Source organism: Pezoporus wallicus, unplaced genomic scaffold (genome assembly GCF_028554395.1).
Source record: "Pezoporus wallicus isolate ANWC-B61680 ecotype Strahan unplaced genomic scaffold, APGP_CSIRO_Pwel_v1 contig_6401, whole genome shotgun sequence".
NCBI lineage: Eukaryota > Metazoa > Chordata > Aves > Psittaciformes > Psittacidae > Pezoporus > Pezoporus wallicus.
The window spans coordinates 860,829-878,702 of NW_026638608.1; the positions used below are offsets into that span (position 1 = coordinate 860,829).

General features: G+C 38.4%; 1 protein-coding gene across 6 annotated transcripts in view; it reads left to right on the forward strand.

The window, feature by feature from the left end:
- Positions 1-17,874, forward strand: part of CABIN1 (calcineurin binding protein 1) — a 108,805-nt gene that overhangs the window by 33,120 nt on the left and 57,811 nt on the right. For 5 of the 6 annotated variants that reach the window (XM_057411383.1, XM_057411386.1, XM_057411385.1 and 2 more), the window contains exons 27-29: positions 6,452-6,634; positions 8,271-8,608; positions 14,558-14,671. In XM_057411383.1, coding sequence (XP_057267366.1) covers positions 6,452-6,634; positions 8,271-8,608; positions 14,558-14,671 — 635 coding nt within the window. The remainder of the gene's footprint in view (positions 1-6,451; positions 6,635-8,270; positions 8,609-14,557; positions 14,672-17,874) is intronic. The other variant, XM_057411388.1, reaches the window with a different exon arrangement.

The window sequence follows — 17,874 nt, forward strand, 5'->3', positions numbered from 1 at the left end:
TGGAGAGCCCCAGGAGACTGAAATACTTGCTTTGAGGCAGTTACAGATGGAAGGAGAGCTAACAGGCTGAACCACACTCAGAAGACTTTCACTTTTATGTTATTACATATACCGTGCTCCACTGCCTGTATTTGCATTTTACTTGTGTTAAAATCTATACCTTTAAAGTAAAATGCTCTTGACAGCTTACGCTTAATCACATCACTGAAGAAAACTAGTGCCTGCGTTCCTGTTTTGCCATTCTTGAAAACAGCAAGAAAATACCCATCATGTGACTACTCTTTAGAGGTGGTTTTTTTTAACCATTCCTATAACAAAAGAAACACTCTGTATTGTTGTTCACAGAAGAAATAATTTGGCCTAAATTCAGCCTAAATGTTTCTTCTTTCTGAGGCCTGGCAATACTCTTATTTACTCTTAACTCTGGTATCGATATTGTTCATCGTCTATGACATAAATTAAGAGTATTGTACGAGTCTTACGCACAAAGTTCTCTTCTTATGTTACAACATGCAAAACATGCTAGATGGGATCGCTGTCATTGCTGACCTAGGAGAATCTTTTGACCATTTTTGTGTGCTATGCTTTAAGGAAACGTGTCCTGTGAGGAGGGAGAGAAAGAATTGGGATGGTTTGTTTAAGGAGGAGAATACCACTGTAACCTAAATAGTTTTGAAGGCTGTACAAAGAGTTAGAGGCAAAACCCCAGGATTTCCTTGTCCATGGGAGACAGAACAGGTATTAGACTTAAATTGCATTTTCAATCTGGACTATTAGATTCAGTATTTCAACCAAGATTCAGATTTCAATCTGGACTAACACTATTAGAAAAGAGTGTCAAAGTAGTATTAGGAAATACTATTTAGAAAAAAAAGGTGAAACACTGTAATATGTTCCTAGGGATAGTACAACACTGCAACACTTCAGCACTAGAAGTCTTTGAAAAGTGACACTACATCTGCCCGGGATGATGGAGTTGCAATTTATCCTTATGGGGAAAGGAATGGGCTAGATGCACTCTTGTGGTTCCTTCCGAGCCCTAGTTTTTTCTATTAATGTTATGTTTTGGGGGTGGTGTTTGGTTTTTGTTTAGTTTTGGTGTAGGGTATTTTTTAAACAAGATACCCAGCAATGTGCTTTCTGGTGCAGCAAATTATCTCATTACAAGCGGGAGAGAATTACTATACCACCAGACATCTTTTCTTGAAAATAATGGGACTCTGATCTTCAAGCATTCATCTGTAGGTAGGTAAAGCTGTGAGGGCAGGCTTATTTCAGATACATTATATTCAAATAAGTTGTTATAGTTCTGTAGTTCTCTGTCACGTTTTCGTGGTGAAAAAAGAAGGCTGGGAGGCTGAGAGTATTAAAAAGCTTTATATCCAGTGAATGCTGGTAATACTAATTTTAAGTCAGATATTTAATAGAAATGGGAGAAAGGAACCAATAAATACAGCTTGTAAATAACTAAACTTGTTTTTCAAGGAGACAGAAGTATTGCTGAGTGGCAGCTGTTATTTGCTGGCCGACTAGCTGCTGTCATGTGTATAAAGTAGACAGCTTCCTTTCTCTTTTCTTGTCCTTCCACTCAGCAGCATCTTTTCCTTCCTTCTGTTAATCCTGTCTTTCCTGTTATCACCCCTGCCTGTTGCTGTTTCATAACTCTCCAAATTGAAAACTGGTATTTGATAGTAGAAGCGTGAGGATTAAATTCTCTTTATTTTCCAAGAGCAAAGTAGGAAACAAGAAAAACCAGGAATTCAGGGGGGATCAAGACTATTATTATCTGGGATGTCACCATATTCGCACTGCTAAATGGGCAGTGTTATATTCCAAACCAGATATGCTCATTGTCCTCCTTTATACAGGCTGGATGTATGTAGTCAGTAAAAACCAATTTCAGTGCAGACTTCAAGCAGTTTAAATGTGCTCAGAAAGCAGTAAAAGTATTTAAAAAACAACCCTGAATGAGAAATTTGTTTCCCCAACTGTGGACTGGGATATTGTTGTGAGGTCTTTTTTGCTGTAATATGCCTTCACTGTGTTGATACCCAGTTCCATATTGTGGTGGTATTGCAGGTGATGTATTCAGTATCCATTGCTGTTGCAGTGTTAAAATGTTGTGTTGTTGAAGTCTTCATCCATGTCATGTAGTATGTATTGTGTAGTTAGATGTAATCGTCCTTTTTTGTGTTTGTCTTTGCCTGATTGCTTTTGCAACCAATATTGCCCGTGCTGCCTCTAACCTTTATACAAATCTCTGTTCCCCAGGCATCCTCTTCCTGCTTTTACCTGTCACGGCTTGCTTTTAATAATTGGCTAAACCTGCATGATACACTCACTGGGAAAGGCTACTTGCTTCATGCTGTGGGAGAAGTCTTACTTCATAGTTTGTTGGTCTGTAACCCTGCAAATGTTATGAAGATGCACATTTTTTTTGTAAATGGGGGTTCTCAACATCCTGATGAGACAAAGGTGATCTCTCAGAAACTGTATGCACCAGGTTGTCATTCACACTGAGCTAAATAAGCTTCTAAGACGGAGTGGGTGTTTCTGTCCACAAAAAGAACCTCCATGTTATATTTTGGAATATTAAAATCTTACCCTTCAAAATTCTCTCTCACCAGCAGTTTAAAATGAAATCTTTCAGTCTGCACTACATACATACCCTTTTCTGGCACATGGTACTGGATGTTCATGGGGACTGCATACTGGACCACAGTGAATAATGAATCGCATCCAGTTTTTTTGCAGTATGTTCCTTTTTTAAATTTCCCCAATTTAATCTCTCTTTGATTAGTAAAAATATCACACTGGTATTTAGTGTGAGATTATGTAAAAAGGATTTCACTAAATAAGTGGAACATTGATGAGATACTCTGTTGCTCTGCACTTGAAGACAGAAGAACACAATACAGGACTGCAGGTTACAGAAACATGTTCAGTGCTCAGTGCAGCCAGACAAAATGTAGACTCTCATCTTTGACTCATAAGAGAATCCCTTTAAGCATTCAGAGGACTTGCTGCCCTCAAGAAATGAATCTGCTCCCATGCAAATCTCTGCAATTCTTTTATACAGTGCTGAATGTTGCCTTCTGTTATGGGTGTAATCTGTTTCAAGAATGAGAAGTGTGTGATACATCATGTTTCTGACTGCAGACCAATAAAGAAAAATGCTGATACATATAAGTGAAGAGGGGAGATATGGTGCCAGGCAGGACAACGAGAGAGTCTGTACATCCACAGCCTGTGAACAACCCACCTTTATTGCATGAGATCTACTGCATAGATACTTTTTTATCTATGTTATGCAGTTAGGATGTGACTTGGTGCAGTTGCCATGAGTTCTGCATTACATACTGCAGGATTTAGGTATTGACAGAGCTTTTTTATTACATTAAGATACATCTTGGGTAGCCTAACAAATGATAGCTGTTTGAGAATCTCCAGTGATTCTGTAGGTTCTCTGTGCAATTTTTAACTGTATGTAAGAGTTAAGCTAAAGATTAAGGGGGAATTAAACCCCATTGCCTCTTGCTCTGTACTTAGTGAATATGAAGAGCAGTTACTGTATTTTTATTTTGGTTAATTGTATATATTTGGAAATTCTCCTTATCATTTTGAAGTCCAGTTCTCCCAGTGTTTTTATTATATGCCATCTCATTTTTTCTCCTCTCCTCTGAATTCATTCTAGTTACTCAGTGTATTTTTTTTAAATCTGAGTCCCAAATAATTAAGACACCATAATTAAGCTTAATTTTCATTAGTGCTCAGTAGAACAGGAAGACTCTCATGTATTTTTTTCTGTTGAAGTTACTGATTATACATTCAAACGTGCTGGTTTGCTGAATTGCTTTTATAATAGCATGACATTTTGGCCATTTCTGGTTTGGGAATCACTAATTCTCTGCAGGCATATGTGAATATATGTGCTGGGATATATACATACACTTTCTACTGCTGATCTTGTTATTTTTTAGGTACTTAGACATGGATTTATTTATGCTCAGATAATTCTGTGGAAAATGAAGGCCAGCTGGCTAACAGCTTTGACCTTTTATCCTTTGTAGAGTTAGGTACTACACTTCGTTTTCTGTTCCCTGGAACTTTACCCATCCTCTGTGACTTCTAAGAAATTAATACTAATAACTGGTGGGTGCTGCTAATTTCTGAAATACTCCAGTGTTTTTCATCAAGCCCACTTAGTCTGAAAGCAACTATTGCATTCAAGAGGTCTCTGAAATAATAGGAGGTTGTCTCAAAAGCAGAGTCTTTTCGGTTATTAGAGTCCAATGTTAATATCATGAAGGTTATTTTTTTTATATATTTATCATATTGAAAGAAAAGGCAAATGAACCTGCATATCTAGACCTACGCTGCTTTTAGTAGAAACTTTAAATCAAAATAGCTAGCTAATTGTCAGGAGGTATTTCCATTTGTTCCCCACAGGGAAAAGCTTCCCTGTCATGCATACATTTGAAATCTAACGTGCTAAATCATTGTCTATTTTTGCATGCTGAGAAGTTAGTGTAATTTCCTAGTGAACTGACAGCACTGTCTCATACTGATCTAGCAGTTCTTGATTTGCGTTCTAAGGCTTCATCCGTCATAACCCACACATCAGAACTGACCTCCAGGCTTATGGCAACATTTGGAAATGGGCAATTTTATTTTTTTTTTCCCTAGATGAGTAATTCAGCTTCTTTGCCACAGATGCTGAAACTTTCCTTAAAAAAAAAAAGTCAAGGGAACTACTGTCAGTCTTTTTCCTGATGTCAACTGGGAGTTCAATAGTATCCATTTGTACCGCAGAAGGTTATTAAAGCTTTATAAATGAGTCATTTAAAGCTTGACTGACCTCTCTTCAGAAGCCTTCTCTTCCCATTCTTTATAATTATATTCTTTCTATATAAAACTTGTCATTATTAACCAACTATATAACTTCCAATTAGGAAGCAAATGCTGTTCCCCTATTCTTTTTTCTGAGAGAGTTTTATTAAGATCTGTTCACTGAAAGGGAAGGTTTTCTTTGTGTGGTGGTGAAAAGCCTATGGAGTGCATCAAATCTGGTTTAATTTTGTTGGTATCCTAATAAGCAGAACCTGATTTGCAAATTGAAGGCTTGCAGAGGGATTTTTTTTTTTCTTGATAAAATAAATTCATAGGAGGCCCTTATCTCTCTCCTGAACAAGTGCAATTCAGATGGAACAGAAGAAATTTAATTAAATTATCAGCTCATCTCAAAGCAAGGGCTTTTGCTTTTTTAAGATTTTCTTTTTTGATCTTATCAAGAAAAGGAATGACTAAGAATGCAGTGGAACTCCCTAGACAATAGAGGTAACATGCCTCTCGGTTAAGCTATTCCTGTATCTTCAGCAGAAACTGGATATTAATCCTTTGGGCTGCAGAACTGGAGACAATTGCCTAGATTAGAATTTTCTGTTGGACACTGAATTATGTTGGCACAATATTACAGAAAATGCCAGTTTCCCTTCTCACTGGGAATATGCATGCATCTTCCTGTTGGAGATATGAAGCTGTGGTTTTTAGGAATGCAGGGCTGCCTCTTGATGTAAAAGAGCTTGGGTTATATCAGGCAGGTTCCAGACATGGATGGAAGTTTTTCACATGGCTGTTTGTTCTCAAGTATGAATTTTATCCCCTGTGATAAAGTCATGATAAGGTACCACTGTAACGTCAGTGGCCAGTGTACACTACTCTAGTTTGTCAAGGCAAAGTCACTTCTGTTCTTCTGCCTACTGCCTTGACGTCCAAGAGTTTTCCTGTTGACTAGACCTAGTTTTTTGATGGATTGTTTATTTGCCATATCAAATCACCTTTCAGAACATTTGGTGAACAGCATCTAACACCTGCAGGATAGATGGCATCAGTGATCACTCCTGTAAGTCTTTGCCCTCTAATGATACTGACTTTTCTGTCCTTCATGGGTAATTTTTACCAGTATTGTTGTTCATGGCCTTCTTGTCATTTGAGATTTGCTTGCGTCAGACTCAAAATTATACTGGGTGCTTTTCAAGGGAAATGGCACAGTAAACCCAGGAAATGTTAAAGTCCATACTAGATGAAATATTGGGTCCTTAGTCTAACTGTTTTTGAAAGTTGAGCATCATTTCTTTTGAATCAGATTCCAGAGTAATATTCTAGGAGGAAATGTGGTGGGGCAGGGAGCTCTCTATTGCATTAGTGTTAAATAATACCTAGGGAAAGAAGACTAGGGTTTTAAATTCTTAGCACAAAGAGCTGAGATGAAAATGATTAGTAGACAAAAGAAAATACCTTTTAGACAGCAGAACTGGTGGTTGTTAAGGATCCTGTACTGCGTTTGTCAGAGCTTTGCAGAGTGGTTGCAGTTCGATGTTGCTGTTACTAAGATGCAAGTAACAGCTTGATGAGTGTGAAGTGGTGCATTCCTTCTTTATCTCTTTTGCAGAGAGGAGTCAGGATAGCACTGCAGCGGTGCTGTCTGACTCCAGTTCTACACAGGATATGTTTAATGAGCCTGCCAGTTCTCAAGACAGCCTGAGGAAGACTTACACAGAGAAGAGGATTTCTACTACCTGTGCTGATGCTGTGATACCCAGCAAAGAAACCCTGGGACCTACAGAGGAAAAGAGTATGCCTGATTTAATAGATAATATCAGCTGGTATATTATCATTAAAATGTTTCTTCTGGCATGCAGAAGCACTGAAATATGCTGCAGTGAGACTGAGGACTTTAAGTAGGCGTTGCTGCTGCATGTATGTGTAGCTTAAAATAGGAACTGTCTTTGCTTCTGTGACCATCATCCCAGTTTGTACTACCTGTTAAACCTTACAAAGACAAGAATAATGATAAGCTGGTGTCTGTGGTGGCCCTTTGACTAGCTTGCCTTCTTCTAGGTTTTTATTTACTCTTTTTCTCAATGTTTCCAATCTCTAAATAATTTAAGGAGTAGTCATTAGAAGCTAATCTCAAACAAAACATTTTTTTCTTTTCCCTAGGTATAGATGCCCTTTCTGTTCTAGCCAGTAGCAGCTTGATATTCAGTACATAGCAGAGCACAATTAGTGAAATTAGATGTTTTATTCCACTGGATAGTTTATTTCAGTGGAGAAGTGGAATTGCTGTCTACCAGTTTTCTCCATCTATAATAGCACTAAGTGTTCTGTATTCCACTGGAAAATTTGTTTCAATATCCATTAACTGGAATTTCCCTTTGTCTGATGTTTGCACAGTTGGAGGTGGCAGTGAATAAAGAGGCCAGATTTCAGTAGGAAAGACAAACAAGCCCAATGTATGAATTTTGCCCACCTTTCCGTGCTGTGCCTGTTTGAGGCCTGTTAAGTCTTTTTTTGCCTGTTCATGCAGTTTTAAAAAATTCATCTGCATGTAGCAGGCATGTGTTCAGCAATAATGAAATGTGGAAGCTCCAACTGCAACAGATGTTTTGTGAAGTAAGATTTGGTATCATCTAAGAAAAGATGGGTCAGTTGAACTGAGTTACCATAGATAGAACTGTAGGTCCTACATTGTCCAGAAGACCAGGTTAGCTGCTCTAATCAGTCTGTCCAAGCCTAAATTATGTTCTGGAATTGTGTTCTTCTAGGTAAATCATTAAGAAAAATATTTCACTTGGCAGGATGACTTTAATTTTCTATTCTTTTTTCCTTTCTTTACAGTAGAATTTTACTAATTACACCTTTATTTTGTTGTTTTCTCCCCTCCTCCCCCATCTTCCAACAATATATAAAATCCTGCATTGTGTAAGGTGTGCTCAGGGGAAAACCTAAAAAAGACTATGGAGAGATCAGTCTGTGGCTCTGTTAATGAGCTGAAGATTACTTAAACAGGGGAAGTTTAGGTTGGATATAAGAAGGAAATTCTTTCCTGTTAGGGTGGTGAGGCACTGGAATGGGTTGCCCAGGGAGGTTGTGAATGCTCCATCCCTGGCAGTGTTCAAGACCAGGTTGGACAAGGCCTTGGGTGATATGATTTAAGGTGTCCCTGCCCATGGCAGGGAGATTGGAACTAGATGATCTTAAGGTCCTTTCCAACCCTAACAATTCTATGATTCTGTGATTCTATGATTATTTACTCCCTGAACATCAGAAATAGTCATAATTTTTCTCAGGAACCCCTCAATATTTCTGTCTGTGCTTTCATGAAGAGAAGGATTATCATTTGTTGCATTTAATTTTTGTTATTTTGTGTATTTCGTTTGCCTGCTTGTAATTTTCATGAGCACTTTTGTCTTCCCTTAATGTTCCAGTTGCAGGAAAGTCAGAAGAGCTGCTGGAGATCTCAGAATCTTACCACCCTGCTGAGCCTACAGGCCAAAAGATTCTGGTGGAGTCTCAGACTGCTGCTGGCAATCCCATCAAAGCTACAATCCCCACACCCTCACAGTGGGACTACAAAAAGAAAGCTGAACATAGTGGAGATACATCTGAATTTCCTCATGGCCTTCCAGCAGACCTTGAGGAACAGCGGAAGTTCCTGACAGAGCAATGTATTGCCTCCTTCTGTCTGTGCCTCAGCCGCTTTCCCCAGCACTACAAGAGCCTCTACAGACTGGCTTATCTGTACACATACAGCAAAACACACAAGGTGAGCAGGCCACTGGCACAAGAGCTGACTCGCTGTGTTTGTTGCCTGAGTAAGCAAACTGTATTGTCATTCATGCTAATTCAGAAGTCTCAGTGTTAAAACAGAGCAGGTAAATTTGTTTTGCAGTTTGGATTGGAACTGTGCTTTGGATTGGAACAGCTCCTAGATTGTCTGATTCATGTGTGTGAGGCCAGTTGAGTTGAAAGCTTCTTTTTTTATTACTGAACTAGGTAATTTTTGTCATTCAGCAGAGAATTACCTTTTAGATCTCTTACATAAACTAAGATGTTCTCACAATAATGGTAGCAATTATTTTACTGAATAAGTGGACTGAAAAGTGACTTGGAAGCAGCAATTTGTTAGTATTGGTGTAAACACAGCATGTGACACAGACTTTCTGGGTATCTTGGGTCTTTGTAGAATGAAGGTTTTCCTGCTGTCAGAGAATAGAGGTCATCTTGAGTAAGACAATTATTTACAGCTTAGAGATCACTAAGTGAAAGCCAGTCAGAGATCCTGCTGTTCATGAGCTGGAGATTTTGGATTATCGGGAATAACAATGATTTGGTGACTGTAATAGTATCAGTTCTTGTTTGAGGGGGGGAAAAATAACATGCTTCCTCCAGCATGACCCTTCTTCATTTAAAATTAATTTTAAAAGCATTCTGTTATGAATTACCATTGGTTTGGTTTTAGAATCGTGTCTTTTACTTCTGCATATTTCAGTTATTGTAATCATTTGTGCTTCTGAAGTATCAGTAAATTGTGTATGAACAGTAGGTTGAAATTATCGACGTTATTTCTCTAATTGCCATAATGAAGGTCTGAACTCACAGATTTTGCATTTGGAAGTCTTGTGTTATGTCATACGCTGCACTGCATGGCTTCCTGAATTCTCTCCCCACCGGTACTGAAGCGTGTGTGAATAACAGGGAATGGAAGGGAATGGAAACAAATCATACCCCTTGCCTCGTAGTAGAAAACACACCAAGAGCACTGCTGCGAATTGAGCAGTAGCACGTCTTACTGATCTACTGAAAGGTGATGAATGTTCCATTTGGCTGTTCAATGATTATCCAGAAAAATGCTACCATTTTGTTAAAGATAGTTTGTTTTGAAAACATTCTTATGCTGCTTGTATGTGGCAGTTGTTATTTTTTCCATGGAACTAATCATTAATAGGAGCCGTAGATTCCTGCGAGCTGTCATTACTGTTGCTGACAAATGATTTTGTATCAACATGCAACAAAAAAGGCTGCCTGTTTTCAATTTATTGGTTCAAATACCATGTCCTTGCCTGAGGAGCTACTTGCAAAATATTTTCTTTCTTTTTTTCTGCTTTTTTTTATTTCCTGGTGCAGCCTTTTCTGTTGTTTTTTTTTCTCATCTCCCTCCCTATATACATAACAACTTAGTGATTTGTAATGGTTTTCTGGTTGCAATACACATTGTTGTCTAAATTCACCTCATCTTGGAATTCAGAAAAATTGAATCCTGCCTGTTTGAGCCCAGTAGTTATCAGGTGGCTTCAGCTAGGGCATTGTTGGCTTTTACTGTCCTGTTTTATGACAAACAACCTCTTAACACTGCAAAAAAAAATCTTCCCACTGATATATGTACGCTGCATACTTTCATGAGGTTGTAATTTTCTTTCTTTGATGACTCATTCAGGCTTTTGTAGAGCAATGCCAAATGTCTGTGTTTTAATGGTACACTAATATGTCTTCAGTAGGAGTTATACTCCTGAACAAAGTTAAACCACTAAATGAAACTATGCATTTTCAGCAGTAAGTGGAGTAAGAAGTATGCTCAGATATAATGTTGATAAGCCTGATTTCCAAAAATAAGATAAATTACATCAGGTGGAGTTGCTGTGGGGGGCAGAGGGGATTACTGGTGGATTTTAGAAGGCTGAAATTGATTTTTAAATGCATATAACCATCTTGAAAAATCCAACATTTAAGCACTAGTGCCAGGAATTTGTATGAAGAATTTAGACTGATGGCCAAACTTCATGGTTGGCTGGGAAAAGAGAGGATTGGCAGGTCTCCATAGTGCATAGAAAAACAAGTTTTCATATGCAATCTGTTTTCTCCCATTTTACAGTATTTTTTTTTTCCTGTTGCAAGATTAGTAAAAATAGTTGTTGAGTGCTTTTTTTTTTAACATCTTTTCCAAATCTTTCAACATTTTGTTTGGTTTTCCCCTGCTTACTATTTGGAGGCTATTTCTCTTTGTTTTATCCTCTTATCAGAGCAAATTTGTACATAGCTGTTTTTTGTTGGAATATATGTGCAGGAAAGTAAGGATGAAATTTCAGAGGTGACTTCACTGCCAGCTTGGGCAGTAGTTTCAGTTTCCCATTCATGTTGTCTCTGTCTTGAAGTAAAGTCTTTATCCTTTGTGATTTTTACCTCCAGAATGAGTGTTGGCACAGTTTGGAAGGAGAAGACAGGGCTTGGCAAGATGCTGTTTGTCAATATAACTAACAAGTTCTGTGAGAAGCGTTTGCCTTATGGTCTGTCAGGATCAGTGTGTACAACTGGTCTCATACTCTGCAACCAGCAGGTTGTCAGGAAATAAAAATATTTACTTAGGTGCTTTTTTTATCTCAAAATCAAAAATACTCTGCAAGTCCTGGAAGAATCCGCTCACAAATACTGTTTGTATGAGTTAGGGGTTTTTTTAAGCTTGCACTTTCTATTCTGTTCATTATTAACAGAGCCGTTAATGGGGAAATTAATGTCAGGTAGAACATAATGTCAGTAGCATGGCAATTTAGTCAAACTGGGCATAATACATGCGTGTAAAAATGCATGTAAAAAGATATATATATTCAATATATACATGGAAGACAGGCATAATCTGTCATCATAATGGATGTAAGCAATTCAAGTTGCAACAGGGTGGTAATAACAGTTCATTCAAAAGGCTACCCTTCAAGGTCAATAGTCTTTTGGGGTTTGCTTTTATTTGATGCAGTAGCACCAAGTATTTTTTGAAACAAAGCCTTCTAACAGACTACAAAAGACAATAGAGGGAAAGGTTAAGGTATAGTAGGTTATTTTGTACACGTCTCAGCAAAACGTCGTGGAGTTTCCAGTGTAGGTAAAAGTGTCTTCTGGCACCATTCTGTTAAGGTGTATCCATCTTGGGTGACTCAGATTTCCGCTTGGTTGACCGTGAGGGATTTTGCTCTTCAACTTCAACAATGCTGGTAAATTTTTTTGCAAGTTATTGTACCCTGCCAGTCATCTTGTCATTGAGTCTGGGGGTGATAAAGATGTGGGAGGCAGCAGCTGAACTGGAAAGAGTACTTCATAATTGCCCTGAGTCAGACGGCCAAATCCAGCGTTTCAGACTAGCAAGCAGCATGCCAAGAAGAACAAATCCTTTTTGCTATGTCCTGGATCCCTTCACCCACTCCTAATAACTTCATCAGCAGAAAACTAAGCAGACCAGACTCAGTGAAATCTAATGAGTTGAGACCTGTTCAGGCGTATTTACTGGGGATAACTGATCATGCTGATTTAAGAAGAAGGGTAGTGGAAAATCTGTAACTACATCTTTTATTCCTATTAGTTTTGATTGTGTGAAGTTACCGTGTCATTGGCCCATTTGTCTGAAGTTTTTTTTTCTTCCTACCTAGGTTACTGTCATCATTTTGTTCAATAAAAGCCTCTGAATTATATGTACCAGATGCATGCCTAAGGATGGTCAGTGTAACACGCACAGGAGATCACCAGAGCATGACACCACATTTAATGGTCTCTTAACATTTTCATCATAAAACTTACATTCAGGAATACATCCACAGCTAAAATTTTAGGCTGGGATTTTATATTTAAACTTTGTGGTGGTGCCTTGCTTAAGGTGTTCAGTTTTGTTTAAGTTTCAGGTGATATTTTAACTGGAAGATCCAGATTGCCACACATTAGGCAATTTTTTAGTTTGTTTGCACACTTGAAATTTACTTAGTTTCCTGATGACTGCCATAAAATACCACATTTACACGCTGGATCTTGGATGTTATGATAGGCTTATTTTTGCTGGATTCTCTTTGGTGGATTTTATTCAAAATAGGATGACTTTCATGGAAGACCAGGTTTCTGTAGGGGGTCTTTTCTGTATCATATTTTCTTCTGTATGTATTTCAAAGTATTTTGCAGGCTTAGGTTAACAGGATTACAGGAATACATATTACAAAAGAAGTACCATAGGAAGAAGTTAGTCTACAGTTAAGTTTACATACTTTGCTTTCTTCGGTCTTAATTAAATTTGAAACTGAGTGATGATAATTAAATTTTCTGGGTCCTCTGACTAGCCAGAAAGTACCTGGTGATGTTTAGGAGTGTATGTGTATTTGTTCCACACCAAAAAAAAATCTCTGCAAATCCCCTTGACTGTCGTATGCCATAATCATGAAGGCCCTGTGTAAGTACCTATATCAGCTCTCTGAATGAAGGATTTTTGACATCCATAAATATCTGGTTAGGATTTCCAGTGTTCAGCCCTCTTGCACTTAAATCCATAATCAGCATTTTGCTGGAGGGGATGCTCCAGTTCTGGTAAGACATTGGAGATTTCTGCATGATTACTGTCATTAGGACAAAAGCACTTACGATTGAGCAGGGGTTTTACCGTTTCACAAAAGCCTTGCAAAGAAAATAATCTGTAAGACAGGATAAAAACTTTGATAATAACCACCCCCTCAGATAAAAAAAAAAAAAGAAGAGTTCAGAAGAGTTCTAACTGGAATATACTTTGGTGGATATGATTTAATCGAATTTATGATTCACAAAAGTGTATTTCCAGCCCACAGAACACAAATCAGAATTCAACATTTTCCTTTGTTTCTGTGAACCACACATCTTCCTCTTCTTTTTTCCTCTGCTCTGTACTGAAGTTGTCTCTAAAAAAGCCAGTCTAATGCGACTTGAATGCTAATTTCTAGTACTGAAATAAGAAATTACTTAAAGCAAAACTTCCATCAGTGAAACCTTACAATTAATAATTGTCCCATCTGTTACTAATGTTTTGCCTGGAGCTAACAGCTGTCCCAAGTTCTCAACTACACAAGAGATGTTCATGTATTGAACTCTTAGAGGCGTAGTGCTTCTATAAATTTTTGATTGTTGTCTGTCATTTAGTTTCCTATTGATACATTCTTGTTAACTCACTAAGCAGTATTAACCAAATTTGATGGCAGGCATGGAATTTTCCAGAGAGGTTAAGTGAAATTACATGGAAGGCAATGGCTGGTAGGGGTAAAAGGCTTGAATCCTCCACCGCACTAAAAGACTGCAGTTTAAGCCTAAAGCTCTTCTGTTAGGCCTGGACTAATGCCTTGCAGGTCGTTAGCCCTAGGGAAGAGCTGAGGGGCATCTTCCAGAGTGTGTGTGTAGGAAAAAAAGGGGCTTGTTTTCCTGGGGGCCTGGTCTGTGGAGGAAGGCTGCAGTACCGAGTTCCAGTGTTTAATGAGAGACTTTATACTTTTATATGTGAGTTACTTTATACTGAGCATTAAAATTCAGCTTTTACCAAAAAAAAAAAAAAAAAAAAAATTAAGGTGTTTTAAATACACCTATAGTTCATGTTTTGGTGATAGGAGCTGGAGGGTGGATCTCAATGAAATGGAGACAGGTTAAAAACAAGGCAAGAAAACAGAACTTGATGGTATGAGGCTGGATTCAGCAGCTGTACGGAACTGACTAGTGTGCTGGGTCTGATCACTGGATGCTTGCAGTGAGAAGCAAGCTGGCTTCTCTCTGCTGAGGGATGTCTTTTCCAAATCACATGCCTCCACAAATACTGTTGTAACAGCAACTATGTGGAAAATGAGAAATGACAATGCATTAATGAATAAAAGCAAGTGAGTGCTTTGAAATTCTACCTCTGGTGGCATTTCTGTCCTCTGCCTGCAACTCACCTGCCCCTCTTTGTCCACAGAACCTGCAGTGGGCCCGCGATGTGCTGCTGGGCAGCGGTGTCCCCTGGCAGCAGCTGAAGCACATGCCTGCACAGGGCCTCTTCTGCGAGAGGAACAAGACAAATTTCTTCAATGTAAGTTTACAGAGCTAATAAACACACTCCTACTTTCTCAGCCATCATTTTAACACCTGCTTCTCATTTGGAAGGTTTGCAAAGGATCAGTAATGTGAAATTCAGCAAAGGAGCATTAAACAAGCCATGAGAGGCTAAAGAAAAGGCAGAATTGTATCATAGAGAGATTTACTGTGATTTTCCTCTCTTGAAGGGAACCACATTAGAAGGATTATTTCTGATGAGCTTGAGTTACGCATCATTTACCGTGCACTTGATGGTTGAGCCGTCTATAAAAATTCTAATTCCATTCATCTTAATTATCCTCCTGTTTACTGATTCTCAACTAGACTTGCACTTCTCATGTCAAAAAATAGTGCTTGTTGCTCTAAGAAATCTCTGGGGTTGGAAGGAGCTTTCTTGTGTTAAGCTTTTGTAGTGTGGCTCAGCAGAAAGCGTATTTGAGTGTGGTAGCAGCACTGTCGTATAGATTGTCTCTGTGTCTCCGATACCTTCTCGTCCACAGGGGTGTCTGTGCTCCTCAGTGACATGGGACACAATACTTCTCAGATTTATGTTAACATTTATCTATCGGATTCCCTGCTGTGATTGCCATTTAACACATTGCTTCTATCCTCGGTATCCCTGGCTTTTCTGCGGTATGTTCTAGGTTTCTGTGCCCTTCTGTTCTTTAGGATAGATAGGACTCTGTAGCTGGTTTGTGGGTTGTGATGTGTGGCAAGAACCTGGAGATATTCTGGCTTTCTGGCTGATGTATCTGTTACATGGTTGGCTATGATTTGCAGTGAGAGAATTTTATGTCTCTGCTTTCTCTTCCAGTGCTTCTGATTTAATATTTTAATTGTGAAATTTATTTCTATTTTATATCTGTTGACATCGATCTTCATTATCTCTGTATATTGTGTTAATTAGCACTTCTGTGAAAACTTCCATTCAATATAAGGTAAGTGCTCTCTATAATTCCTCAATGGGTTGAACAACTAAGGAATAATGGTTCAAATTGTATCATGGATCAGTTTGCAAAAGGAGCTTCTATATCATTCCATCTTTCTGGATAGAATTTGTGATTAACAAATACTACCAGCCTGATAAGGTATAGACTAAACAGTTGCGACCTGATTGATGACTACATGGCTTTGTTGTGGTTATTTCCTTGCAATATGTACCTTCTATCCCTTTAAGGGTCCTGCAGTGTGATAAACTCATCAATCGGGTGAATACTTTGGCTCAGATCCAGATAACACAAGTATTTGTGTGGAAGTTAATGAAATTACTCAACATGCTTGAGTCAGGTGTGAAGTTTGCGTGATCAAGCCTGACTTGCTCACCATTTCAGGGTTAAATTGCAAGTATCTTGTGTTTTCATGTATGAGGAAGATGAGCAGTAGGAAATTGAGCTGTGAATGTGTTTCTACCTGAAAATGTGAATTCCCAGGGAGAGATCACTCGTTGAAATAAATTATGTCTGGGTTTTGAATGCTAATGTTAAATAATTTAATTTAGATTCCATTCTATCCCTACATGGATGTTTCTAGCATTATTTCAACAAACAATCATTACTTATTCTACATATTGATCTTTGTATACTCTGAAGGATGAAAAGTGCTGGTAGAGGTACTAGACAGCTGTATAATAGTTATGTTTTCTAAATCAACAAGAATTTAGTTCCCATCATTTAATATTATTACAAAAATAAATACACTCTGAAATGAAAGATAGCCTTCAAGAAAATCTATATGCTAGCCCAGTGCAGTATATTGGCAGTACAGTTAGAAAAGAGAGAAGATGTGTGAAAATGATGTTCTCAGCTTGAACTTGGGTCTGCCAACAGGCGAAGATTATGTTAGTCAGGAGTGCTCTGTGTAGATTGCTGCCTCCAGACTTTAGAAATTGCAGTTTGGGGACTCAAGTCTAGTGTGCCTCTCCTACTGTGATAGTATAACCAGCACATGGAGTGCCTCAGACAGCAAAACAACTTGTTGAGGCCTTTGTGAATCAGTGTAGCATCTTAACTTACTCCTGTATGCATGTAGGTTAGTCTTCTTGTTAACAAGTACAGTGTACATGATGGGTTTAGCATGACAAAATATTTTGGTCGTCTCATTTTTTACTCAGCTATATTTTTAAAATGCTCTTCAAACACAACCCTGTGTGGAACATGTGGCAGTAATCCAGTGCAGATGACACAGACAAAGCACAGTGAGAAAATCCAGATCCAAGAGAAAGGGCTGCAAGTGCCCGTGGAAAAAAAAGCTGTTAATGTCATCTGACATTCCAGAATTGGGCAAACCTAAATCTATGAACAGCTTGAGAGAAAAATATCTCAACGCGGTGTTGACTTTGTCTGGGTTAAACCTCAACTAGTTTGGTCTCATGCAAAGCTCCTAGCCAGGCAGTGGGTGAGCAAATGTACTGCATGCGCCATATGGGTCAGTGCTCAGAAACAGACTTGTCATCCACTGCACACAGGTGGTGTTACACGTGTATGCAATGTCCCTGCTAGTATCTTGACAGGTGATAAAACAGCAATTGTAGAGCTCTGTGAAAGTAAGTAGTTGCATCTAATCTTAGAAATTAAATGGCCAACCTTAAGATTTTCTATGGTTTATGTCCTCCAGGGTTATTTTCAACAGAGACACTTTGCCTGAAGCATGTATTTAGTTCCATAGAATGCATCTGGTTTTATTTTTTTAGAACTCTTTAGCCTTCATGGTACAAAAGAGTTAAATGCATGTCTAAGTGGCTTTCTGTAGATAATTTACTATTGAAATACCTTTTTCTTCTGGAGCAAGTAGCACTCTTGTTTTTAATCTCTTGTACAGAAGATTCAGGGTTACTGAAATTACAGCTGACTCAATTTTACAAGTACAAACAACAGGGTGCAAGAGGGAAAGCTGCTCAAAGAGGGAAAGCTGCTGCTCAAAGGCAAGTAGGGACTGTGCCAGCCTGCTCCTCCCAGACATTTTATAAATCATGCATACTCCTAGTAGAATTATTTATGAAATGTTTATGACAGCACTGTATGAAAAGAAATAAACCTGGGTAAAGCTGTCTGCTGTTAAATTTTACTGCAGAACTGCTGGTCTGAATCTCTGTGTCATGGTCTCTTGTCTAATTTGTTACCTGTCACTCCGCTGCAACTGAAATCTGTTTGGATTAATTTTTTACAGTCTTCAGAATGAGCAAAAAAAGCATTTTCACTT